The 26,690-nt window shown below is 47.1% G+C and overlaps 1 protein-coding gene across 4 annotated transcripts in view; it reads left to right on the top strand.

Annotated features, from left to right (window-relative positions):
• The window catches only part of Xpot (exportin for tRNA), a 37,825-nt gene that overhangs the window by 4,520 nt on the left and 6,615 nt on the right, over positions 1–26,690 (top strand). For 2 of the 4 annotated variants that reach the window (XM_029482160.2, XM_021173648.3), the window contains exons 3-22: positions 3,413–3,495; positions 5,568–5,624; positions 6,094–6,163; positions 7,534–7,752; positions 8,860–9,044; positions 9,143–9,311; positions 11,039–11,275; positions 13,419–13,457; positions 13,994–14,056; positions 15,589–15,713; positions 16,052–16,196; positions 16,327–16,446; positions 16,827–16,921; positions 17,500–17,569; positions 18,567–18,805; positions 19,694–19,979; positions 20,559–20,748; positions 21,611–21,727; positions 22,052–22,167; positions 23,142–23,189. In XM_029482160.2, the coding sequence (XP_029338020.1) occupies positions 3,413–3,495; positions 5,568–5,624; positions 6,094–6,163; positions 7,534–7,752; positions 8,860–9,044; positions 9,143–9,311; positions 11,039–11,275; positions 13,419–13,457; positions 13,994–14,056; positions 15,589–15,713; positions 16,052–16,196; positions 16,327–16,446; positions 16,827–16,921; positions 17,500–17,569; positions 18,567–18,805; positions 19,694–19,979; positions 20,559–20,748; positions 21,611–21,727; positions 22,052–22,167; positions 23,142–23,189 (2,673 nt within the window). The remainder of the gene's footprint in view (positions 1–3,412; positions 3,496–5,567; positions 5,625–6,093; positions 6,164–7,533; positions 7,753–8,859; positions 9,045–9,142; positions 9,312–11,038; positions 11,276–13,418; positions 13,458–13,993; positions 14,057–15,588; positions 15,714–16,051; positions 16,197–16,326; positions 16,447–16,826; positions 16,922–17,499; positions 17,570–18,566; positions 18,806–19,693; positions 19,980–20,558; positions 20,749–21,610; positions 21,728–22,051; positions 22,168–23,141; positions 23,190–26,690) is intronic. The other 2 variants (XM_021173649.3, XM_029482161.2) reach the window with 2 other exon arrangements.

The raw sequence follows: 26,690 nt of genomic DNA, 5'->3' as shown, positions 1-26,690 counted from the left end.
ACTCCCAGCAGTCCCCCTGCTTCAGCTTCCAGACTGCTGGGATTACCACCATGGTATTCTACCATAACTGGCTTTGCTTTTAGGAAATTCTCTTAAGAATGACTGCCTGTGGCATGTGTGTGGAGGTCAGACTTTGTGGAGAAGAGTCACTCCTCCCTCTTTGATGTGGGTTCTGGGATCACTCTCAGTCACTCCTCATGAAGCGCTTAGTACCTGCTGAGCAACCTCACCCTCTGCTCTCATTAGTGTTTGTTGGGCTGGTTGTGGTTGTGGGGCGGGGGAGTGGCGTTTTTTTTTTTTTTTTTTTTTTTTCCGTGTATTTATTTGGTGGGGAGAGAGCATTGTGAGCCTTGTCTTGGGGTTTTCATTGCTGTGCACAGACACCATGACCAAGAACTCTTTATAAAGACAACATTTAACTGGGCCTGGCTTACAGGTTCAGAGGGTCAGTCCATTATCATCAAGGCAGGAGCATGGCAGCATCCAGGCAGGCATGGTGCAGGAGGAGCTGAGAATTCTACATCTTTATCTGAAGGCTGCTAGCAGAATACTGGCTTCCAGGCTGCTAGGATGAGGGTCTTAAAGCCCACCCCCACAGTGACACACCTACTCCAACAATGCCACACCTCCTAATAGTGCCCCTCCCTGGGCCACGCACACACAAACCCTGACAAGCCGCAGAAGTGTTCTTCCCTCCCCTGCCCTGCCAGGTGGGCTCTAGGAGCCAGAGTTTACCCCCTGAACCATCTTGCTAGCTCTGTTATTTTTGTTTTTGTTTTTGTTTTTTTTTTTTGAGACAGTCTCATATATGCCAAGCTAGCCTGGAATAAAGCCATTGCCATTGAGGATGGCACGGCTGTTCTGATTTCCCTGCCTCATCCCCCAGGCTCTGGAATTACAGGCATGCCCCACCAGATCTAGACTTCCTCTTTAGTGATTTGGTTGGTTGTTTGAGACAGAAGCTGACGCCATAGTCCAGGCTGGCCTCCAGGTTTGGGCAGACCCACTATGGTCATTTCTTGAATTGGCTGCAGGCTTGACTCACCCGGCCTGGTTCTTAACCCTATTTTTTTTTAATGCATTCTTTTTTTAATCCTGTTAATTTTTAAGTTCCAATATTCAACGTTTTAAAAGTTAGCTACTTGTGTGTGCTGTGGTGAGAGGGTGGGACCACCAGAGCCATGGTGCTTGCATGAAGTCTGTTCTTTATTTTCCGCTGTCCTTGGGTTCCAGTGGTTGAACTCAGGTCCTTGTCCCTGGTGAGCCATCTTACCAGCTCTGTCTAACAGATTTTTAAAAAATACACCTCGGTGTTCTTTTCCAGAAAAAAAATTGCTGATGTATTAGTGTTTTATATTTGTTCTGTAGTATGGGCTAGAGTTTATTTAGGGAATGAGAGGCGAGTTGAGGGAGTAGAGACAGAGAAAGGCAGAGAGAGGGGGAGAGAAGGAGGGGGAAAGAAAGAGTAAGAGGCCAGCCAGGAACACAAGGGGAAGGGGAAGAGAAGGGACAGAGAGGGAAGAGGATAAGAGAGTAAGAGTTATCACTGGGGTTTTTTTTTTAAGATTTATTTATTACTTGTATGAGTACACTGCCGCTGTCTTCAGACACACCAGAAGAGGACATCAGATCTCATTACAGATGGTTGTGAGCCACCATGTGGTTGCTGGGAATTGAACTCAGGACCTCTGGAAGAGCAGTCAGTGTCCTTAACTGCTGAGCCATCTCTCCAGCCCCAGTGAAGGTTTTGATGGTCCTGATGCTGCAGTGTAGGAATATTGAAAAGCTACCATTGGGTGGGCTGACTGCAGCCTCTCTAGTGTCCGTATGTCAGTCTGTTTCTGTGTGGGCATCAGTCAACAACAATGCCAAGAATGGCAAACTGGCTGTTGCCCTGTGACGGGGGCAAGGTAGAAGAACCTGGAAGTGAAGGCTGAGTCTTGTTCATCATTGGCACAAGATTTCTTTCTTTTTTTTTTTTTTTTTTTTTAATTGGTTTTTCGAGACAGGGTTTCTCTGTGTATCCCTGGCTGTCCTGGAACTCACTCTGTAGACCAGGCTGGCCTCGAACTCAGAAATCCACCTGCCTCTGCCTCCCGAGTGCTGGGATTAAAGGCGTGCGCCACCAACGCCCGGCTGGCACAAGATTTCTTTCTGATGCTGGTAACACATGGATTCAGAATCTAGAGGCAAGCACGGCAAAGACTGCTGGATAGTCTCCCCCCCGCCCCACCCCACCCCATCCCGGCTTCCCCAGCTTGGGTTTAAATATCCAACTTTAGCTTAACTTCTCTTTAATTTTTGGAGACAGGGTCTTATATAGCCCAAGCAAACCTCAAACTAGCTGTGTATCCGGGAATGATCTCCTGCCTATACCTCAGTATAGGACTGAGGACCATGTGGTGCCTCAGGGACTTCATTTGTCCTCTGTCCTAGCTTCTGAGGTGTTCCCAGTGAGAATTCTGGGTGTGTAGAAACTGCCATCAGACTCTCTGTACTTCTTCTTTTTTTTTTTTTTTTTTTTTTAAGATTTATTTATTTATTATATGTAAGTACACTGTAGCTGTCTTTAGACACCCCAGAAGAAGGCATCAGATCTCATTACAAATGGTTGTGAGTCACCATGTGGTTGCTGGGATTTGGGCTCAGGGCTTTCGGAAGAGCAGTCAGTGCTCTTAACTGCTGAGCCATCTCTCCAGCCCCCCATCTGTACTTCTGACGCCAGCCTGCTAGGTCAGGGACTACCTCCTTCCACAGATTGGATAATCTGCTACAGTGGCTCAGGACTCAGGAAGGCAGTGGGCTTAATATTGCCAGTCTGTTATAAAGGAAAGAGTCAAATGGAAGAGATTGTTGGGAGAGTCAGGGGCTCCCATGCCTTGGTGCCTCCTTCCATGTCCCACATACATAGTGTTTGTTCGCCAGCCTAGAGGTGGGGCTTTTAAGAGATGGACTCCTCTCTCCCCTCCACATGCCATCCTTTGTCAGTCCTAGATTATTCATTGGGTTGAAAGTTTCTGTTACTTTATGTTGCATCTCCTTATGGCTGGAGGGCATCATGCTAAACAGCATTCCTTCCACACCCTTTTATGGTTGTATACCCGAGTATTAACACACTTGATAAAACACTGAGGCATTTCTTCTCTGTTATCACCATAACCCAGCAACGTCCGCAGGTCACTCTTGCTCCATCTCCTTTACTCTAAGGAAACTAGCTTAAACATCTACCTGGTAATTGGTCACTGATCTACTTTTAGGGGTGATGTGGACTTTGCTTGGATTTAAATGTTTTAGCTGTTTGTATTAATCCCAAATTGTTGTTGATTGTCGGGTTCCCTCCGCACTTTGTTCAGTGTGAGCGGGGCATCAGAATTCAATATTGAACATATTACTTTGTTTTGCAATCTTTCAGGCCCTGGCTTATTTTGAGCAGTTAAAGATTTCCCCAGATGCCTGGCAGGTGTGTGCAGAGGCTCTGGCACAGAAGACATACAGGTAATTAAGATGGATTCTCTATTGTCTGCAAGGATCAACATTTCTGGGAGGCATTTTAAGTTTTTTCTTTGGGAAGTGTTTTGTCTTTTAAGATTTTTTTTTTTTTTTTTGGTTTTTCAAGACAGGGTTTCTCTGTACAACTCTGGCTGTCCTGGAACTTTGTAGACTAAGATGGCCTCGAACTCAGAAATCCTTCTGCCTCTGCCTCCCGGGTGCTGGGATTAAAGGTGTGTGCCACCATGCCCGGCTGTCTTTTAAGATTCTGTGACTTGCCTTTTAGAAAACCGTTAGTAGCATGAAAAGAGAAAAATGGCAAACCAATTTTTTTTTTTTTTTTTTTTTTTTTTGGTTTTTCGAGACAGGGTTTCTCTGTGCAGCCCTGGCTATCCTGGAACTCACTCTGTAGACCAGGCTGGCCTCGAACTCAGAAATCCACCTGCCTCTTCCTCTCAAGTGCTGGGATTAAAGGTGTGCGCCACCATGCCTGGCTGCAAACTGATTTCTAAACTAATCCAGAATTGATTTTTCAGTAAAATCTCCCTTTCCTTTCTGTGTGTTGTGTGCCTTAGGGCAGTCCTCACAGGCTACACTAACCATGTCTCTGTCTTACTGTTGGGAGTTGGTAAAGGTGAGCAACGATGTGTATACTTGTGTTTGTTTTCTTGTTTGTTTGAGACAGTGTTACTCTGTGTAACAAGCCCTGGCTGTTCCAGGCTGGCTTTGTAGACCAGGCTGGCCTCAAATTCACAGAGATCCACCTGCCTCTGCTTCCCCAGTGCTGGGATCAAAGGCTTAAGCCCCCATGCTGGGCCAATGGTATGTATCTTAATTTAAAGCTTTTGCTTATAGTATATCAATATCCCATTACTGTTCTTTGGTGTTGGGACCAAGGTCTTGTCATTAGTAGTCGTAGCCATAATCCACCCTGTAGGCTTTCCAGCATGGACCTCAGTGGGGGTGAAAGCAGATCTCAAAGTATTCCTCTCCAGCTCTTCTGTCCCTGATCAGTGCAGCCATGCTACATGTGAAAGGCTGTCCCCTGCAGCGTGCCCTTCTTTTAAAGCAACAAGCACAGTTTCACAGAAATAGAAACCTGTAGAGTCATTTCATTGTTAGTAAAGTTAGCTTCTTACTAAAGAAGAAAAACTGGCAGAGCAAAGCTCATGGGAAGCAGGTAGCCAGCAGGACGAAGGCAGCCCCTTGATGGGGTGGCAGCATGGGCGCTTGCTCACGGCCTTCTGGCTGCAGTTGCTGGAGTTCTGTTTGGTCGCAGCCCATCGATTGATTTTGCACAAAAGCTCCGTTTTCCGAACATCATAAGCATCTCCATTCCTACTCAGACTGCGCTCAGGACACAGTGTCCCCACACAAAGCCTGTCTTCTGTACCATCTGTCTTGACTGAGCAGATACTTGGCCCCTGAAGGAATTTTGTCAGAGTTGGTGACTGTATTACCTAACAGTAAAGAAATGGATAATGAACAGGCGGTGTTGGGGTTTCTCCTCCCATCTTCCTACCCTGTTTATTTTGTGATTGGCTATAAGAACCTGACTAAGGATGTTTAAGTTTCACGTAGGCCAAAGCCTGCATCTTTGATTTGGTCAGTCTCTTGCAGCTGCGCTGTTTATCACCTGCATCTCTAACCATTATCAAGTCAAGCACAGAAATTGTTCCAGGAGCCTCACTCAGCTCTCCGCAGTAGAGTTTGAAGTGATGGCCTCTCTTTACTAAGCTCTGTGTTTAGGGTGTGTATCGGAGCTGGTGGTTATGTCGCTTGTAAAATGTAATGGGACTTTCACATGTTGGGAATTGTATTTAGGGCTTTCTTAACCCTTTAAACAGGGCTTGGGCCTGTTGCTCATTGGTGGAGCCTTTGCCTGGAATTCAGGAGGCCCTGGGTAAGGTACCCAGCACTGCCGTCAAAAGAAGATAGTAATAAAAACAAATAAATCAGAGTTGGTCGGCAGAAACCCAGGCGAGAGGCCTCTTGAAATCCACCCAGTGATGGCTGATGTTTTGCCTCTGTTTCCCTAATCCATTCTCTGATTGTCTAATTTCCTTTTGCTTTTTCAGTGACGACCACGTAAAGTTCTTCTGCTTCCAAGTACTAGAGCATCAGGTTAAATACAAGTAAGGCCATCTCACTGTTCCCAGTCTCCAAGGCTTGGTGGGATAGGAATGTTTTAATTTGCTGAGGAACCCAAAAATACAGGCGGTAAACTAACAGCGTAGATGTTCTCTCTGGGCTGTGAACCTGTTGTGATTTATCCCTAACTAAATCAGTCGACAGTCTTGCTCTGTACACCACAGACCTCACCACATAGTTAGTCAGAAAAATCACATAGCTGTCATTGTCTGATGGGGAACTGAACCGAGAATCTGAGATCAGTCACCCTAGTCTGTCTGATGCTCTGATCTATGCCCTCTTCCAATACTGTGACAGAGGGTGTTTTCATTGTTTTGGGAAACCCTGAATGCTATAAAATGCTCCATTTTCAATAGGTGAGATTGACTTTAAAAACCACAGACCACAAATGCAGTGACTGCTGTGTCTTTACCAGGTACTCAGAACTAAGCACTGCTGTTGTGTCTTTACCAGGTACTCAGAACTAAGCACTGCTCAGCAGCAGCTCATCAGGGAGACACTGCTCTCATGGCTTCAGGCTCAGGTAAAACAGTCATTCCTTCTGTGCCTCGAGCAGTCCTCTGTCTGCTTCATCCCCTGTGTCTACAGTGCTAGTCGTAAGGGTCACAGGCAGAAACAGTAATAACTTAGGACTGCGTTCATAACCAAAACTGTTGGACTTTCTTCTGTAACATGCTGTGAAAACTTTATTTTGGACCCAGTCTCACTGTATAGCTCTGGCTGGCCCGGAACTCTTGTCCCTGCTTCCCAACAACCAGGATCAAAGGTGCCTGCCACCACACCTAGTTGAAACTTTAGTTTTAAAAAGAAATTCTTTATCTAAAATAAACTAAGCTTTTAAAATTATTATTATACATATATACATTTGTGTGTGGGTATGTACACCCGACTGCAGGTACCCACAGAGTCCCGTAGAGGGTGTTAGACTCCCTGCAGCTGAAGTTCAAGGTGGTTGTGACCTGCCCGGTGTGGTTCTAGGAACTGACCTCAGGCTCTCTGCGTGATCAGGACCTGTACTTCCCTGCAGAGCCGTCTCTCTAGCCCCTAGAGTTTATTGACAGTCTTAAGCTCCACGACAGTACCAGCTTTTGTGTTTGGTCCTTAGAGCTGGCCTGTGCTGGCACAGCCTATATACAGAGGCACTTCTACAAGAACAGTAAGTTGTTTATTCTCACAGTCCTCCTGGTTAACTATAGTTAAGCTTAGCATCTAAAGCTTCCGGGTTAACCAGGGCCTCTTCCTTTACAATCGAACGGAAGAAGGAAGAACAATTGAATTTTTTTCCTTAGAAGAAATTATGTGAATTGTTAAAATTGTGTTCATGAAACTTAAATGACTGAGAGTTGTGGCTCTGTGCTTAAATCTCAGTGTCCAGAAGGCAGAGGCAGGAAGATTGTTATTTCGCAGCCAGCCTGTACTTTGTAACAAGTTAAAGGTCAACTTGAGCTGCCTAGTAGACCTTGTCTCAAAAAAAAAAGCAAAAACAAACCAAAAAGCAAAAAAACCTCAAGGCCTGGGATGGGCCTGGTGGTGCAAACTTTGATTCCCACATAGGTGTAAAGGCAGAAAACCTGATCTCTGAGTGAGGGCAGCCTAGGCTACAAATCCCTGACTCAAAACAAGCAAACAGCCCCTCCTTCAAAAAACAAAAAAAGCCCGGCTATATATCTCTAGTAAAATGCTTGCATAGCATATAGATTTATCCCCAACACTATAGGAAAAGAAAAATTCTAAGGGGCAGCCATTGTTCTTGTTTAGTCATGTGAATAGTCACTTGCTCACCTGGGTAAATTTGCACAGCTGTTGCTGCCACTAATCTGGGTGATGTTGAAGTTTGGGTCCTTTTTTTTTGCCTGCTAGTGAAATATTTTCATGACTCTTTCTGTTTGTCAGATGCAGAATCCGCAGCCAGAGAAGACCTTCATACGCAACAAAGCAGCCCAAGTGTTCGCCTTGCTTTTTGTTACAGAGTATCTCACTAAGTGGCCCAAGTTTTTTTTTGACATTCTCTCAGTTGTGGACCTAAATCCAAGGGGTGTGGATCTGTACCTGCGAATCCTCATGGCCATCGATTCAGAACTGGTGGATCGGGATGTGGTTCACACGTCAGAGGCAAGTAACTTGGAGTGCACGAGGGGGGGGGGGTGTCATAATGTAGGCCTTGTAGGGGAAGCAAACATGACAGAAAGGGCAGGGGGTCATTTTCTTTGTCTCGTTCTTAGATTACAGATGTACCGAGCACCTTGAATTTGCCGACAGTGAAATCCCCTCCTGCCCCATAGATTGAAATTATAACATTCCTTAGGTCCCTAAAACTAAGCCATTGTATTCTCCAGTAAAGTACACAAGTTTACTGTCGCATAGCTCCTGTGAAATGCCATCCATACTTAATGCTTCTGAACTGGCAAGAAGCAATGGCTTGTGGCGTGGGTATCAGTGCCTCCTTGTTGGGAACTGAGCCAGTCATAGTCCCTGAGACCATGACCGACCCTTCCCTTCCTGCATCTCAGCATCTCCTTTGCTCCTTCTAAAATGTGGCTTGTTGTTGAGTAGCACTAGTAGTTGAATATATTGTATCATCTCTGCCAAGGACTCTTTACAACTGAGGTAGTACACCCTTAGGCCAGCCTTAGGCATGATACGCAGGAGGCCCAGGGTTTGATCTATATCACTTGAGTCTAAATATGAGTAGTACAGAGTGTGAGAGTTTTAATTGGCTATTTCTAGCAAGCGTTTGGGAAACTGGGGTGGGGGGCGCCCAAGCTGGCAGCCGTCCTGAGTCATATATCAAGAACCTGACTTATAAAGGAAGAAGCAAAAATGGAACTGGAGACGGCTTTAAATGTATAATAGTTTGATGATAGTAACTAAAATACTCATAAATTTAAAGGACAGTGCACATTTAAGTCACTGCCATTTCTAAAAACAGCCTAAGTACCATGTTTGTGTAATATTTAGAAATAATTTCACATGCTTAAAACTTGTAAGCAGTGCTTATTTATAGGTTTGTGTTTAATGAACTGAGTCTGGCACCGAGGAGCAGAACGGAAAAAGGAAGTCCCGAGAATCACAGGATGTAATTGTAGAGCAGATAGGAAGCTGCGGTACGGGAGTGTGAGCAAGCCTGGAAGTTTCCTGCAGAGGAAGTCACGGTGCCACCGTGCTTGGACATCAAGTGCTGCTTTGAAACCTTCCCTGTCTATGCTGCCTTGTGTCTAGGAGGCTCGCAGGAACACGCTGATAAAAGACACCATGCGGGAGCAGTGCATTCCAAATCTGGTGGAATCGTGGTACCAGATTTTACACAACTACCAGTATACGAATTCAGAAGTGCTGTGCCAGTGCCTTGAAGTAGTTGGGGCCTACGTCTCCTGGATAGACTTATCCCTGATAGCCAATGATAGGTGCGTATGCCTGTGACTCTTAAACTGCAGACCTGCAGAGTTGGTATCTAAAACTCAGGAACTGAAGGTGTTAACACTTCTATTCCCCCCGCCACCAGGTTTATAAATATGCTGCTAGGTCACATGTCAGTAGAGGTTCTACGGGAAGAAGCATGCGACTGTTTGTTCGAAATTGTAAATAAAGGGATGGACCCCGTGGATAAGATGAAACTTGTAGAATCCCTGTGTCAAGTATTACAGACTGCTGGGTTTTTCAGCATTGACCAGGTCAGTGGATGTCTTAAACTTAAGCTTTGAAAACTGTTAAAGTAGACCCCCCTCACCCCCCGCAACCCCCAAGTTTTGAGGACTGTCCTTGGAACTGACAGTGACCACAGCTAGGATCAGTGGCATGTTCCTGGCACACTTGGGTACACCCAGGCAGGATGGTGCACACTTGGGCACGCCCAGGCAGGATGGTGTGTGCATTTTGCAAGTTTGCAGTGCTGAAGAAAAGGCTTCCTCGAGCTTTTAACATAATTTATGTAGTGCACGTCTGCGTGCGTGCATGTGTGCAAGTGCCCTTGGAGAGGTCAGAGGACAACTTCCTAGAGTCAGTTCTCTCCTTCCACTGCGTGGGCCCCGGCTTGGCAGTGGCCTTGCTTGATCCTGAGACAGCTTTTTGCTGGTGACAATGACAGTAACACGGCATTAGGAGGTTCCTTCTTCATGGACCCAGGGTAGCTTTATTACCTTCTCCCGTCTTCCTTAGAATCTGAGATTGCTTAAGAAATACAAAGTCGCCCGGGCGTGGTGGCGCCCGCCTTTAATCCCAGCACTTGGGAGGCAGAGGCAGGCGGATTTCTGAGTTCGAGGCCAGCCTGGTCTACAAAGTGAGTTCCAGGACAGCCAGGGCTATACAGAGAAACCCTGTCTTGAAAAAACCAAAAAAAAAAGAAATACAAAGTCGCACAGATAGAGCCCCTGTCTCTATGGGAGAACGGTTGAAGAGTAATTCAAGAAATAACCCAGGCCTTCCTGTACCACTGGCAGGGACTTGCAGCCCGCCACCATGTAGTAGCTTTGTATCTTTGTAGGGAAGTTAAGGCCTGAGTGAAACAGTCTCAGAAAGGAAGGACTGTTGTAAGCCGTTACAGTGCAGCAGCATTGATGTCATAGACGGTGCTCAGTGATGAACAGTTAGGGACGAAGGGACAAAGACTTCTCTCATTTACGCCTACCCACCCACCCCTGTTATTTATTTATTTATTTATTTATTTTTAACAAGATTAGTAATATCCACAGGACTATCGTCATTAAAATACAGTTGCTATTGGCTAAGAGCACTGAGGACTCTTTTAGAGGTCCTGAGTTCCAATTCCTAGCAACCACATGGTGGCTCACAACCACCTATAATGGGAAATGATGGCTGCTTCTGGTGTGTCTGAAGACAGCCACAGTGTCCTCACATACATAAAATACAGTTGCTAATGGAGAAATGACTCGGTGGTTAAGAACACTGGGCATCTGTCTTCCAGAGTCTGTAACTGCAGTTCCTGGGGACCCCGTGCCTTCTTCTGGCTTCTCTAAGCACCAGGCATACATATTGCATGGATGTACATGCAGGCAAAAACACCAAACATTTAAGTTGCTTTTGAAGTACTATTGGATAATGATGGTTGCAGAAAAATTCAAATTCTGATAATATTTCTATCACAATGACAAAGTTGGTAGTTGTCTTAATGTTGAGTTCTGGGGTCCAGGGGAGTGCTCAGCAGGTAAAAGCACTTCCCTTGAGAAGCTGTGGCCTGAGTTCCATCCCTGAGAGCCGAGGTAGAGGAGGAGCTGGCTGTTGACTGTGGCACATTCGTCCACCCACACTAACCCCTGTGCGTCAATCACGGACTGCATCATTTGTCTTTTTACATCGTGCCCTGTAATTGGCTAAGGGTCAGAGGTTCTCCTCCTGCCCGAGGCAGGCGGATATAATCCAGGGCTTTGCTTCTTGCTTCTAGGAAGAAGATTTGGACTTCGTGGCCAGATTTTCTAAGCTGGTAAATGGAATGGGACAGTCGTTAATAGTTAGCTGGACTAAATTAATTAAGAATGGGGCTGTCAAGAATGCGCAGGAGGCACTGGAAGCTATTGAGACAAAAGTGCCACTTATGTTACAGCTGCTAGTTCACGAGGACGATGACATTTCCTCCAACATCATTGGGTTTTGTTACGATTATCTCCATATCCTAAAACAGGTAAGTCAGTGCTGTCTCTTGGATATAGAAAGAACTGATAAAAAGTGAAAATACTAAAGAAGAAAAGACACACATATAGATGATAGTTATATAGATGGGTAGGTAGATACACACACATACACACACACATATATATATAATGTATATATGTATATATATATCATGTTAATTATTTACTGCATTTTGTATTTTTTTAGTTGTTATTTTAAAAATTAAATTTAGGGGCTAGTGAGATGGCTCAGTGGTTAAGAGCACTGACTGCTCTTCCGAAGGTCCTGAGTTCAACCCAGCAACCACATGGTGGCTCACAACCACCTGAAATGAGATCTGATGCCCTCTTCTGGTGTGTTTGAAGACAGCTACAGTGTACTTATAAATAATAATAAATAAATCTTTAAGAAAAGAGCCGGGCGGTGGTGGCACACGCCTTTAATCCCAGCACTCGGGAGGCAGAGGCAGGCGGATTTCTGAGTTCGAGGCCAGCCTGGTCTACAAAGTGAGTTCCAGGACAGCCAGGGCTATACAGAGAAACCCTGTCTCGAAAAACCAAAAAAAAAAAAAAAAAAAAATCTTTAAGAAAAAGAAAAAAAGAAAAAAAAAGAAAAAAAAATGAAATTTAGACAGTGATTAAGTTGCAGACTTTGGGCTGGACATATGAGCCATGCCTGGGCACGAAGCACTTGGGATGGGCGGGCGCTGGGCTCAGGGTCGTGGATGGATCTGCAGCGAGTTCAAGACCAGCTTGAGCAGCATGAGTCCCTGCCTCAAAGATACACACTCCTAAGTCATAGACGCAGCCTGGGCTTACTTTGTTTTCTTTGTTTCTGTTGTTTTAAACCTGAATTTGTCCCTGAACACAGTGGGAGCGAGTTAAGTTCCTCCCTCTGACAGTGATTTCCCAGTAACAGCATGAAATGTCGGGGTTTCCATGCGGTGGTGTGCAGTGCTGTAAAGATTCATTAACTCCATCCTGACACAGGATGAGAGGCCATTCCTACTTTGCTACATTTTTGTTCCCACATATTAATTATACTTAGTGTTTCCGAATGACTTCTATACATGTATATAATATATTTCAATCCCACCTCTCTCCCGTTACCCATTCTTGTCCCCTCTTGTCCTACCGGTACCTTTGTCTCCTTCTGAGTCCTGCTTTGATGTCCTTTGGGGTTTAATGAATTTCATTACAGTTGTTCATAGGGGTGTAGGCGAGGGGTTGTATACAGAGCATGAGACCCCCTACCAGAGGCTGCATCACTGAAGAAAATCTCTCCCTGTTCCTTAGCAGCTGTAACAGCTCCTCGAGGAAGGGGTGGGGCCTCATGGACCACCTTCATCTTCCCCTTCTCCTTCCCCTGTAATCCTTGTCAGAGTGCTGGTGGCCCATTCCCGATCAGTTAACACAGGGGCTGACTCTGTGAGTGCAGGGCCGCCATGCTCAGAAGTCAGCATTCTGCACCATCACCCCTCTATGGGCTGGCTGGTTAGGTTTTATTTGCAGTGTTGGGAACTGAACGCAGAACCTGGACCATGCTCAGCACGCCCTGGCGCTGAGCTACCTCTCCACCCAACCCCTAATTCTTAGAAGTAGAGCCGCTTACGTGCAGTGTTCAGGGACAGCATTGAGGAAAATGACCTTCCCGCAGTGATTTATCTTAGGCTTCATTGGCATTGTTGGTAAAAAGCTAAGCATGATTGTGCATGCCTCTAATCTCAGCGGTGTGACAGGGAGATCTCTGAGTTCAAGGACAGTCTGCTCTGTAGCGTGACTAAACAGTGAGTCCGTCTCAAAACAGCAAAAACGTCCTTCAGTGTCTTACAGCATAATTCTTTCTAAATATATGATAAAAGACTCAATCAAATTATTTTTTGCCTATATATTAAGTTATTTATTAGACAAAATTACTACATCTAAATGTGAATCTGTTAACTATAGATTTGCTGTCAGACTACTCAGCAGAAATGTGTGTATTTTATTTTCATATTAGACCCGGGGACCTGTGAATGCTGGAAAATGTTCTGACCCCTAATTGTACCAGAAGCTCCGTTGTGTATGTTTTAGAAGAATTGATTAGAAAAATACTTTGATAAGCAAATATAGCATCAGAAAACCAAGTAAATATTGTTTACTTTTTATTTTAAGCTTCCAGTGCTCTCGGATCAGCAAAAAGCTAATGTAGAGGTGAGTGGCTCCTTTCAAACCAGTGTAGATCTGTTTTCCCAAATCAGTTGGGGTTCCTCACCTCACAGCGGCTGAGGGATTCCTGCTCAGAGGCAGCTGCTCCCCTGAAAAGCCATGGTCACAGAGTTCTCTGCACCGTGTGTTAGAGTCCATTCCCTGCAGTCCTTCCTGGGTGAATGGTCCTGGGGAGGGCGGGGCTTAGTGAGGCTGATGAGCTTTAGGGACTTCTGGTGAGTTGTTTGTTTCCTGAGTCTCAAGTAGCCTCCCTCCAAGGCGGACTCCACCCCATGTCTCCCTTCCACCTCTGCTCCCATAAGATTCTCTGAGCCCTTTGCAGTGGGTGAGGCAAATGCCCATCTAAAGCTGATGATCTTGCCTTGAAATATAAGCGCAACTTCCAGATTAAAAAGAATAACCAGCCTGATTTACAAAGTGAGTTCCAGGACAGCCAGGTCTACACAGAGAAACCCTGTCTCAAAAAAACAAAACAAAACAAAAAAACAAAACCTAACATGCTATTTTATTACTGATTTTAGGCAATCATGTTGGCCGTTATGAAAAAATTGACTTATGATGAAGAATATAACTTTGAAAATGAGGTGAGGAGTTGTGCACCAAAGAAAAAACAGTTTTAATTTTATTGTTTGTTTGCAGCAAATTAGTATTTTATATTTTAGTTTTAGAGCCCTTTAAAACAAACAAAAATAGTGTGTTTTAATCAACCTTGTTTATACTGGTGGAGTTATTTGTATCGCTGTTAGTTTGGGGTGGCACTTACAGAGACCTCTGAATCCTTCATTCTCTAAGGGTTTGGGGGGCATCTGGCAAAGTGCTTGCTGTGTAAAGCATTAAGATCAGGGCTTGATACAGAAGGCTGGACTTGGTGTTGCGAGCTTGTGGTCCCAGAGCAAGGAAGGCAAGTGGGGGTGGATCCCTGGAGTATATTGCCTGGCCTAGACACCAAGTCCCAGGCCTTCATGAGAGAACATGACTCGCGTGCGAGCACACACACGCGCGCGCGCGCGCACACACGCACGCGCACATGCCTGAAGTCCCAGCAGTTTACAGCCTTAGAAACAAATACTGTCATAAATGTGAAGCCAGCCTGTGCTACGTACTGGGCTGTGTGGTAAGAGCCTTTCTCAAAACAAACAAGAATTCTATTAAAAAAAAAATGTCGTGGGTTTGGGGTGCAGGTCAGTGGTAGAGCCTTTGCTTATTACACGCAGGTCCTAGCTTATGTCTATAGCAGTAAAGGAAAGGAAAGCGGTACTTTGTAACATCGAGTTTACAGTCGACGGTGTCATCAATGATCTTACCTCGGTTTACGTTTAATCGGAGTGCTGGATCAAGGCCCAGTCAACAGGCCTCAGGTCGCCAGCCAGTAGGGAGGGTGAGAATGGGGGTTCCCTGCCTGGACTTGTTCAGCTACAAGGCTTGTCCAGACTCATGAGTATCAGCCTCCTGCTAATTTCAGGGGCTGTCCACTGCTTCCTGGAAACGCGGGCACATATTGGTTAGCCATGTGCTAAGATGCTGTTTTAGGAATGGATGTCACAGGGTAATTAATGGTGACAATGAGCAACACAGCAGCCCCAGTTCTTCCTAATGATGTCAGCACTTGGGGAAGGGGAGCGGAGAGCACGGGCAAGTCTCTAACCTGATGCGGCCCCATACCCTAATGCTTGACCCTGCCCTCCTCCAGGGGTCTTAGGACCCAGGCATTTGACGGCTACAGTTAATTTTGGAATTACTAATTACTAATTAATGAGCAGCAGAAGGGAAGTGCTGCTGAGCAGTTATGATTTTTTTTTAATTATTTGAAGATAAAAGGTATGAGGTAACTGATCAATTATGTAATTTTAAGATCTCAAAATTAAATATCTAAGGGTCTGTGTGTATTGATGTGTGTGTAGATGTGTATGTGTGTGTGCGTGAATGATTGAGATGATAGATATATCCATCCTTATTGTGTGCACAGTTGTGAGCGCCGGCCAGGGCATGGCTGTGGAGACTGAGGACAGCTTTGGGTGTTGGCTCCCTCCTCCCACCCTGACTGCTCCTAATGGCTGAGTCATCTTGATGCTGGCACCTTAAAACTTTAAGACAGGGCTTTTAACTTGTGTCACAGGGTGAAGATGAAGCCATGTTTGTAGAATACAGAAAACAGCTGAAGTTACTGTTGGACAGACTTGCTCAGGTGTCCCCAGAGCTCGTGCTGGCTTCTGTTCGCAGGGTCTTCAGTGCCACACTGCAGTAAGTCTCAGCTCCGTTGTGTTCACCCCTCCTCACGGGTCTGCAAACAGCTCGCTTTGCTTCTATGATATCGCCTGTCTCCACCTCTGTGGTTTAAGTTCCATTGCATGTGTTCCCACGCTGTCATGCAGTTTCTGTCTCTTGTCCCCTCCCATGGTTGTTGGTAACCCTGGGTTTCCTTAGGGTTGGTTACAGGAGTGTGGATAACGAGGGCTCATTAGAGTAGCAGGTGGCAGTGCCAGAGAGAACTGTGGTGGGTTTTTCTGTCCTGTGTATCAAAAGTACTACAGAATGGTCACGTTGAGATCTCACAGACGTACGATACTGTGCCTTGGCAGGAACTGGCAGACCACTCGCTTCATGGAGGTTGAAGTAGCTGTGCGGTTGCTGTACATGCTGGCGGAAGCTCTCCCGGTGTCCCACGGCGCTCACTTCTCAGGTGACGTGTCAAAAGCGAGTGCTTTGCAGGACATGATGCGGACGGTAGGTCCCCGGGAACGTATTTGTCCTTTGTGCACAGGGGGTCGTAACGGTTAGAGCTCAGTGTGGTTTTGACAGAGGGACCTTTGGATGCCACAGTAAGCAAGGGTAGGTTTCTCCACTTCCTCTCCAGTTGGTGACATCAGGAGTCAGCTCCTACCAGCACACGTCTGTGACCCTGGAGTTCTTTGAAACTGTTGTTCGCTATGAGAAGTTTTTCACAGTTGAACCTCAGCACATTCCGTGTGTCCTCGTAAGTGTGCGCCACGCTATGCTTTGAGTGTCCAGCTCGCGTTCTGTCTTTGTTGTGTGTAGCTTTTTTCAGAATTAAGAGGTTATCTAAACCTGAGAGACAGTTACTAAACCCAGTCCTTCGGGGCCTATCTGTGTGTAATCTAACATTACTTCTGCATTCCCGGTCCCTGCCTATTAAAGTGTACAGTTTGATGTGAGCAGAATTGTAGTATGGTGCTGGGTGTTGTATGGGGCAGAGGCAGGCAGCTCTCTGTGAGCTTGAGGCCAGGACACAGAGCGAGTTCCATGACAGTCAGGGTTGCACAGAGAAATATAGAAGGCAGCATGACAATGGAGTCCTTGAGTGGGAGCAGAGCTAATGAGTGTCTCTCCCCTTAGATGGCGTTCTTAGATCACAGAGGTCTGTGGCATTCCAGTGCTAAAGTCCGGAGCAGAACTGCCTACCTGTTCTCTAGATTTGTCAAATCTCTCAAGTAAGTATCAGCTTTCAGTGCTGCGTGTGTGCTCGCGGAGGCCGCTGAGGGTGGATGCCGTTTGGATGTCTGGGGTGAGCAGTATATGCGTGCTGTGGTGAATGTGAAGAAGAGACAGCCTTCTCAGTGTCGGAGCAGGGAACACACTCGGTCGGGCCAGTGGGTTTGCAGTTAACACATTCATGTACTGAGCCACTGTCGTCTCCCTAGGCCACAGTGCATATTTTTTGTTGGTTTTCTTGGTCCTGGAGATGACAGAGTCCAACTTGCTCTGCCTCTGTCTCCCTCTAAGCTCTGGGATGCATGGAGATGCCCAGCTTGAAAGTCGCCGTAACACAGTCTGCTGTACAGTGTTCTTCATAAGTACCCTTCCAATTGGTACTTACTGGGCTGCCAGCCGGGTCACTGCCTTGGCAGTGCATCACTGCAGAGCACACAGACTTTAACATTAATCCTCGTGATGGGAGTAGCTAGCGTAGACGTGAGCTTTGGCTTCCTTGTGTCTAAGTGGGAACGTGATCTTTCAGCAGCTTGTGCGCATCTCACCTACTTACTGTCTTCTTTTTGATTCCATTCAGTAAACAAATGAATCCCTACATTGAGGAGATTTTGAATAGAATACAGGATTTATTAGCCCTTTCTCCACCGGTAAGTATCTCCCTGCGCACCACTGAGACTGTGCGCGACAGCTTTGTTTCTCAGAGTGGACGGGGTGTGCGAGTGGTGTGTGCAGGGTTTACTGAGATCCGTTTGCCCGCTTGTCTTGATAACAAGCCCAGCAGCAGTGGGAGGAAGTTGGCAGTGTGGAGGGTGCCCTGATTCCTCTGTACTGTTAAATGTGGGTCTTCAGACTTAGTGTTTAGATGTTAATCCTTCCAGTATCTGAAAGGATTTAGTTACGGTGAGATGGCTTATAAGTACGTTTTGATTTCTAGTCATATATGCACGTGTGTTTTGTCTGCCTGCACGTGTAGCTGTGCATCACATGTGTGCAGTACCTCCGTGGGCTGGGAGAGGGCGCTGGCATCCCCAGGCCTGCGGTTACAGATGGTGATGGTGGTGCGCTGCTTGCCTCGTGGCTGCTGGGTGTGGAAGCCCACCCTCTGCACCAGCAGCCAGTGTTCTTTGTGCTGAGTCACCACCTCTTCAGCCCCTACACTGTTGTGTTGCAAGCGAGATAGATAGCAACATTGATTTAATGGAATTCTTCACTCTCGGTGCCCAGTTCATGCCAGCTTTCCTCAGCAGTTTGCTGACCCTTGAGGCATCCAAAGAGCCATATTGTATGGGACAGTAACAGTTATCTTAGGAACCTCTGCAGAGTTAGTTGGTCAGGACTAAAGTTTAGTTCATCGATCTGCTTGCTTACTGAAGTACAAGGCTAGAGTTTATCTCAGAGCCTCGGGCATGAGGACACAGGGTACCAGGAAGTAATACCCTTAGCCCAGCACAAGAGTTAGAACTAGGAGACTTTAACCTCTGCTTCCATTTTCAGTCTGGGATTGTGGCAGAAATTTTGTTTTTCTGTGAGTACTTGATGTAAGAGCCAGTGTGGTAGAGTGTAACTCCTGTCGCTCAGGCTTGATTAAATTAAAGGCGAGGCGCTGACACCTACATATTCACTTAAGACCAAACTTCCTCGTAGGAGAACGGTTACCAGTCCTTGCTGAGTAGCGACGATCAGCTCTTCATTTACGAAACAGCCGGGGCGCTGATTGTTAACAGTGAATACCCCGCGGAAAATAAGCAGGCCTTAATGAAGGACCTCCTGACACCATTGATGGAGAGGTTCAAGGTTCTGTTGGAAAAGCTGATGATGGCGCAGGATGAAGAGAGACAAGCATCTCTCGCAGACAGTCTCAACCATGCAGTGGGATTCGCCAGGTGAGCCCAGGTGCAGCTGAGATTGCACGGCTGTGTGTCTGCACAGCAAAAGATGTGCATCCGTGTGGGCAGGACCTCTAGTGCAGGTCTTTCTGACATGGACACACTCAACTGTTTGCAAAGCCAAGTCAGTTACTCAGAGGCTGTATAGCCCTGTGTCTCCAGTAAGTCAGAAGTGCAGCGGCAGAGAGCACAGAGCCTTGGCTGGCTGCGAGTTCATCGTGCAGACTCCTCAGATCCTCAGGACTCTGGGTCCCGAGTCCTTAGTGTGCGTCGGTCTTGTGTCTCAGGAGGCGAGCCAAAGAGTCTTGTGTCCCAGCAGCCACTGCGACATTGAGCTTTACCGTTGGCCTTCAGGAGGCGTCCTGGCACTCACTCCGTAGTGTTAGTGTGTCTCAAAGGCCCAAGCCCACTTTTCCTACTCTCCCTACATTTTTTTATTAGCAGCATGGAGATTGAAGTGATTGCTAAGTTATCCTGGGAGGTTGTTGTACACTGTAAAGTGCAGCAGGAGAGCCAGACCTCGGGAGATAGGAGGAACTTGGCTGTAAGTGTGATTAGGTTGTTTTTAACTTTCATGAGTAGCACACAGATTGCCTAATGGCTTAGTCACAGTAAATACATTTTTTTCTTGCAGATTTGATGTCAGGATTTTTAAAAAGCATATGAATAGACTCAGCTTATGTTTAACTGCATCTTGTTTGCTTAACTTACTTAACGTTTTGTTGTGTAGTGATAACCTGGAAGCCGTCATTTTCACATAACTGTTAACTAAGGATGGACTTGATTCTGATGTAGGAAGCCATTGGTTTCCTGGTGTTAGGCCTTTTTTTTTTTTTTTTTTAAAGACTAACACTAAACTGGGTTGCCTGGTTTTTGGTCACGCAGTCGAACCAGCAAGGCCTTCAGCAACAAGCAGACTGTGAAACAGTGCGGCTGCTCCCAGGTCTACCTGGACTGCTTACAGACCTTCCTGCCAGCCCTCAGCTGCCCCTTGCAAAAGGACGTCCTCCGAAGCGGCGTGCGGACCTTCCTCCATCGGATGATCATCTGCCTCGAGGAAGAGGTGCTCCCGTTCATCCCGTCTGCCTCAGAGCACATGCTCAAAGACTGTGAAGCGAAAGACCTCCAGGAGTTCATTCCACTCATCAACCAGATCACGGCCAAGTTCAAGGTACCACAGTGCTAAATGGACCGCGGGGCACCAGGACTCGGTCACCTTTGGTCATATGATCACTTGTTACTTCTCAAGTCATCTTTTCTTCTTTCATTTTTAACTTTATTAGAGCGTGCACGTGCATGCCAGGGTACGGAGGTCAGAGTTTGGCTTTATAGACTCGGTTCTCTCCTTCCATCCTTACGTGGGTTCTGGGGATTAGTCTCGGTTCACCAGGCTTGAACAGTATGTGCATCAGCCTACTGAAACAGTGCGAATTATAAGATGCAAGTTGAACTTGTTAAGATTAACGTGTGTGATGTTCTGTCTGAACGCCTGCCTGTGCACTGTGTGTGCAGTGTCTGGGAAGCCAGAGATGGCATCAGATTCCTTGGAACAGAAGTTATGGGTGCTTGTGAGCTCCCACACGGGTTCTGGGAACTCAACCAGGGCCTCTAGCAGCTCTCTGCAGCCCCAGCCCTGCTGAGTGGAATCCTGAGTCATTGTGTAATGTGTATGTGACATTTACTACCCAGAGTGTCACGTTACATTCCTCCATCACAACTGAGGTGCAGTAACAGTCATTCTTCCCTCCAGATGCAGGTGTCCCCGTTTTTACAGCAGATGTTCATGCCCCTGCTTCACGCTATCTTTGAAGTGCTGCTGCGACCAGCGGAAGACAACGACCAGTCGGCGGCGTTGGAGAAGCAGATGCTGAGGAGGAGTTACTTCGCCTTCCTGCAGACGGTCACCGGCAGCGGGATGAGTGAGGTGATCGCGAATCAAGGTATGGTGCACGCCGTGCAGTGTGTGCGAATCGTTAAAGTTAATAACAAGCACTGGCCAGCCACAGTAGTGCAGGCTTGTAATCCCTGTTACCCGGGAGGCTGAGGCTGAGGCAGGTCAGTCAGATGCACAGCCGTCCTGACTGCACAGCATTCAGGGCGAGTTCTTGAGGCCTTTACTTAAAAAAGGAAAAGGGGATTAAACTGAGCACAGTGAGTGTCTTCAGCTAGTTTTCTATTGCTTTGATGACCAAGACAACTTAGAGAATAAAGATCTTGGTGCTTATAGTGTCTGAGAGTGAGCCCAGGACCAGCATGGCAGGGTGCATGGCAGTGGGAAGGCATGGTGCTGGAGCATAGGCACTAGGCAGAGAGAGCAGGTTGACTGGAAACAATGTGGGCTTCTGAAGCCCACAAGTCCGACTACCTCCCTCCAGCAAGGCCACGCCCCTCCAGCAAGGCCACGCCTCCTGCAGCAAGGCCATACTTTTAATCCTTTTCAAATATTGGGTCCACCCTCTGTGGACCAAGCATTCAAATATGTGACCCTAAGGGGGCCATTCTCGTTAAAACCATCACATGGTGCCTTTAAATTCAGTATTTAGGAGACAAAAATATGCAGACATCTGTGATTGTAAGACTAGCCTGGTCTGCACAGCAAGGTCTTTTAAAAAAAATTCAGAGGATCAAACTGTTAAAGGAATCTTGGCTTAGAAATTAAGTGCTCAGTTAATGGACTAAGTGACAGGATTTTCTAACGCTGTAGGTGTGTTTTGACTTAACTGCATGTTTTGAAATGCATGCTTCCGGTTGTGTTTTCCTTTTGAAGTTAAAGTGTAGGTTTTTTTGTTTTTCTCTCTCCAGGTGCAGAAAATGTAGAACGGGTGCTGGTTACTGTTATCCAAGGAGCCGTTGACTATCCAGATCCGATTGCACAGAAAACGTGTTTTATTATCCTCTCAAAGCTGGTGGAGCTCTGGGGTGAGGCGAGGTTTTGTTTTTTTTTTGAGATTTTATCCACCTTCCTCCCCACCTGCCTCTCCACCCTCCCCCAGCCTCCCCCAGTACTAGAACAAGAACTCAAGGCTTTGGGTATTCTAGTCAGTGGGCCTCCAGTAGGCAACACCTCCAGCCCGAGAACTGCTTTCAACCCTTCATCCCACAACCCGCTTCATGGGAGAGTTAGAAGCGGCAAGGACTTCTGATCCAGACAGAAGCAGGAGCCGGGAATGGTTGTCCCTGACTTGGACTGGCTGGCTGGCTGGCTTTTGAAGCAAGATACCAAACCTTGGCTTCTCTCGGCAGGAGGCAAGGACGGACCTGTGGGCTTTGCCGACTTTGTTTATAAGCACATCGTCCCAGCATGTTTCCTGGCACCTTTGAAGCAGACCTTTGACCTGGCAGACGCACAGACAGTATTGGTGAGCGAGCACTCCCTCCCCACTCCTGCCCCCCAGGCTTTGTTTACCCCGTGTAGACCTCCAGTGTCTCTCATGACTGGGTGGCTTTGTTGCCTGGGTTGTGACAACGTTCATCAAGTTATTTTTGTGTTCAGGGGATGGAGCTGAGGGTGTCCCAGGCTAGACAGGTGCCTCACCACTAAGCCCTCCTTCCTCCTCGCCCCGCCCTTTCTCTCTCTCTCCCACCTGTCTCCTCCTCCTCCTCTCCCGGCCTCCTCCTCAGTGTCCCGTACTTTCTGTCCCTCCTCACTTCGGTTTTGCTCTGTGGATGGCGCTGGCCGGGATCTCACTGTGCACACCAGGCTGCCCTCCGACTATAGGCAGTCCTCTTGCCTGCAGACTTCCAGAGTGATGGAGTGTGCCCACCATCACGCCCTGCTCCTGCCACTCTGCTCAGCAGCGTCCCCTACCACTGAGGGTGTTAAAAGGCAGCCTTCTTCCCGGGTGACGGGTCCCAGATCTCAGAGCATTCACTGTATGGGAGAGAGTTGTTTTCTCAGGTCTCCATAGTTGGGTAATGCCCGCCTGCGTACTACAGTAGGACTGTACTGGGTAGTCGTGTCTGTTTCATGTCTATGGGAGTTTCCCTTCCATGTGTGCTTGTGTGCTGTCTGCAAGCCTGGTACCCTCAGAGAACAGAAAAGGGAGTCAGGTCCCCTGGACTGGAGTCACTCATGGCTGTGAACAGACAGTGCTAGGAGTCAAACCCTGGTCCCCTGGAAGAGCAGCCGGTGCTCCTAACCACTGAGCTCTCTCCAGCTCCAGGGCTGGTCTTTGCTGTTTTCTGTGCGGTCTTGTAACTTTGCCACTGTTCACGCTTTGCACACATTCAGCTGCCAATATTTTCCGTGCAGTAGCTTGAAGGCGGGAGGGATAGAAGGCTGGCTTTGTAGTGAAGAACCGCCCGTGTTAACATTTGAATTTGCTTTTTACAGGCGCTTTCTGAGTGTGCCGTGACTCTGAAAACAATCCATCTCAAACGGGTAAGGCCTGGCCCTGGCTCCTTCACCTCAGAGCACTGAGCCCTAGCTCCTTCACCTCAGTGTACCCATCTTTGCCTTCAATTGGTTCTGACTGTGTTCTTATAAACCCTTCCCGAGGTGACGTCAGCCCGAGTGAAAGCAACCCTGACTGTGGCTGTCCTTCACACTGTAGGTCACAGAAGTTCAACTTCTGCACAGCCCCATTTCTCTGCCTTGTCCCTTCTCCATGTGTGGGTGTGTGCCTGTGTGTGCACAGGTGAGAAGCTGCCACCAAGGATGTGCATGTGCGCTTGTGTAGGTCAGGGGTCACCCTCGGATGTTACTGTCCTTGTCTTTTTCTGAGACTGGGTTTATCGATGAGATCTGGGGCTCACTATTAGGATGGCTGGCAGGCCGTCCCAGGGAACTATTGTGGGTTTAAAGTAGGTGCTGGGGGGCAGGAGGGGGGGTACTCAGGTCCTCTTGTTTGCAGCAAGTGATTTGCCAACGGAGGTATTACTCCAGCCTCTGAGTAGTTGGTTTATTTTTTATTTACTAGTTGACTTATTTATTAGCTTGTCCAGACAGGTTCTCACACAGTAGCCCAGCCTGGCATAAACTGACAGCAGTCCTTCTGCCTCAGCCTCTCGCACGTTGGGGTTACAGGTGCCAATGAATAGAGACTCTGAATCCTTCTAAACACCGCCGAGTTCTTGGTCAGTAGTAAGTCGTGTGTATAAATCAACACAACTTTAGATTCAGATAACTTGAATTAGTTGCCAACATTTAAAAAAATGTACTGTTTTTCTTTTAACAAAAATTCTTTTTTTTTTTTTTTTTTTTTGGTTTTTCGAGACAGGGTTTCTCTGTGTAGCCCTGGCTGTCCTGGAACTCACTTTGTAGACCAGGCTGGCCTCGAACTCAGAAATCCGCCTGCCTCTGCCTCCCGAGTGCTGGGATTAAAGGCGTGCGCCACCACGCCCGGCTTTTTTTTTTTTTTTTTTTTTTTTAAGATTTATTTATTTATTATATGTAAGTACACTGTAGCTGTCTTCAGACACTCCAGAAGAGGGCACCAGATCTCGTTAAGGATGGTTGTGAGCCACCATGTGGTTGCTGGGATTTGAACTCTGGACCTTCGGAAGAGCAGTCGGGTGCTCTTACCCATTGAGCCATCTCACCAGCCCCCCAAAATTCTTTTTTTTTTTTTTTGGTTTTTCGAGACAGGGTTTCTCTGTGTAGCCCTGGCTGTCCTGGAACTCACTTTGTAGACCAGGCTGGCCTCGAACTCAGAAATCCGCCTGCCTCTGCCTCCCGAGTGCTGGGATTAAAGGCGTGCGCCACCACGCCCGGCTCCCCCAAAATTCTTGATTCCAACTTCTGTGGTCTTACCAGCGTTCCCTCAGACTGCAGCTCACTGCAAAGCAGCCCGTTCCCTGTCCCCATAAGGAGCGAGATCTCTGCTTTAGCACCTCTGCTTCTCTTAACTTGAATCTCCTTGTTGTGGGAAGCCACATGTGCCCTTGCAGAGTGGCACAGGCTTCCGCTGGCCACCACGCATACATAGGCAGGAAAGTTTTTTGCCAAGATGAGGTTTTGAGAATTGACCAAAATTGACCAATCAGAAGAGAGAGAAATTGACCAATCAGAAGAGAGAGAAAGTAACCAATCAGATAAGAGAGAAAGTAACCAATCAGATGTAGGAATGCAAATGAGGTAGTAAGCATCAACCAAACACAACACAATCCAGGTGTGAGACACGCCTCTCCTAGGCCTATATAAAGCAGCACCAGGGCTGGGCTGAGGGTCTTTTCTCTGCAATCAAGCTCTCCCAATAAACTGTTCTTGCTGGTCGAGTCGGACGCGCGCAAGACCTTGTGACAGGGAGTTGAAGATTCTCACTTCAACACTATGTCCACTATCTGTATATATTATATATAAACAAAGTATATAATAAATGTAAGGCCAGCAGTGTCTCTAAATAGCTTGGTGGGTGCGCGCGCACGCGCACACACACACACGCAGATACACACATACACACAGATGCCTAAAAAGAAAACCAACAGTCTGATATGAAAGCCAAGGGCAGAGGAGACTAACAACATGGATGCTTGAGTTGAGGATGCCGGAAGACAGGCAGTTAGGGGTGCTGTTCAGGGGCTGGAGAGGTAGCTCAGCGGATAAGAGCACTGGCTGCTCTTCCAGAGGACCTGAGTTCATTTCCCAGCACCCATGTGGAGGCTCATGACCATAAAGGGATCTGATGCCCTCTTCTGACACACAGGTGCACATGCAGAAAGATCAATCGACATAAATAATGGTGCTCTGAAGTACTGTCTTCATTCTAAATCAGTAAAAAAAAAAAAACCCTGATTCAGTCACAGATTTTTCATTGTTTCTGTTTCCTGATTTCGAATATTTGAGTACAAGTTTAACTTCCCAGAATAAAATACATATCCCTTTCCCTCTCCCCCTCATGTGTGTGTGCTTGTGCATGTATGTAATGTAGATAGATGTGTGTGTGTGTGTGTGTGTGTGTGATGTAGATGTGTGTGTATGTAAAGTAGGTGTGTGTGTGTGTGTGTGTGAGAGAGAGAGAGGTAGAGAGAGAGAGGGGTAGATGTGTGTGCACTACAGCACAGGTACAGAGGTCAGAGGCCAGCTCTCAAGGGTCACGTGTCTCCGTCACTGTGCGTCCCGACCCCGGGATCGCACGCAGTCGTCAGGATTGTAACTAATACCTTTGCCTTCTGAGCCATCAGTTCCCCTGCCCAAATCCTGGGTTTTTAGGGGTGTGTGTGTGTTTCCCTCTTTTAAGAGGTAAGAATGGTGGGCAGGGCATTGGAAATGAGCAGGATGGGTGAACTCTGGGAGGGGAAAAGTTCAGACTCCGCAGAGCCATGCAGGGGACATTCCCACAGACGTCGCATGCCTGAGGGGTTGGAAGGCTGAGACCTAGGCCCGTCTGAGTCCGGTGCATGAGTGAAGGCAGAAAGGAGGTAAAGGAATCCCGTGATGGAGGAGTGCTATGATGGTAGATGGGAATCCAGATGTTAAGGCAGGGAGAGGTGCACCGAAGAACGGGGGGAATGCTTTTGGATTTGTTTTGAGACGGCTAGGCCAACTTCACACTCAAGAGTGCACCACTGAGTCTGTTGGGTTACTTTTCGGTTGGCACCACCAACTCACTAACCCTTAGGAGTTACCAGATGCAGGGCGGGGAAGATGGCTCAGTCCATCAGCTGCCATCTCCGAAAGGACCTATGTTTAGGGCCTCGGCATCCAGGCAAAAGCCAGACATGGCTGTGCAGATCTGTATTCTCAGTGCTGTGGAGAGGGATAGGTCCAGACAGGTAGATCTTCCCTGGAGTTTACTGACTGGCCAGCCAAGCCAAGTTGGCCAACTCCAGATTTAAGGAGAGACCCTGTCTGAACAATAAGGCACACAACAGTATGTGAAGACACCCGGTACTAACCTCTGGCCTCCACATGCCGGACCAAAGCAAAACAATGACCCAATTC

The sequence above is a fragment of the Mus caroli genome, unplaced genomic scaffold (assembly GCF_978045245.1).
Source record: "Mus caroli unplaced genomic scaffold, Mus_caroli_1 scaffold_9, whole genome shotgun sequence".
In the NCBI taxonomy this organism is placed as follows: domain Eukaryota; kingdom Metazoa; phylum Chordata; class Mammalia; order Rodentia; family Muridae; genus Mus; species Mus caroli.
The sequence above is the reverse complement of the archived record's forward strand: the minus strand, read 5'-3'. Positions and strand labels throughout refer to the sequence as shown.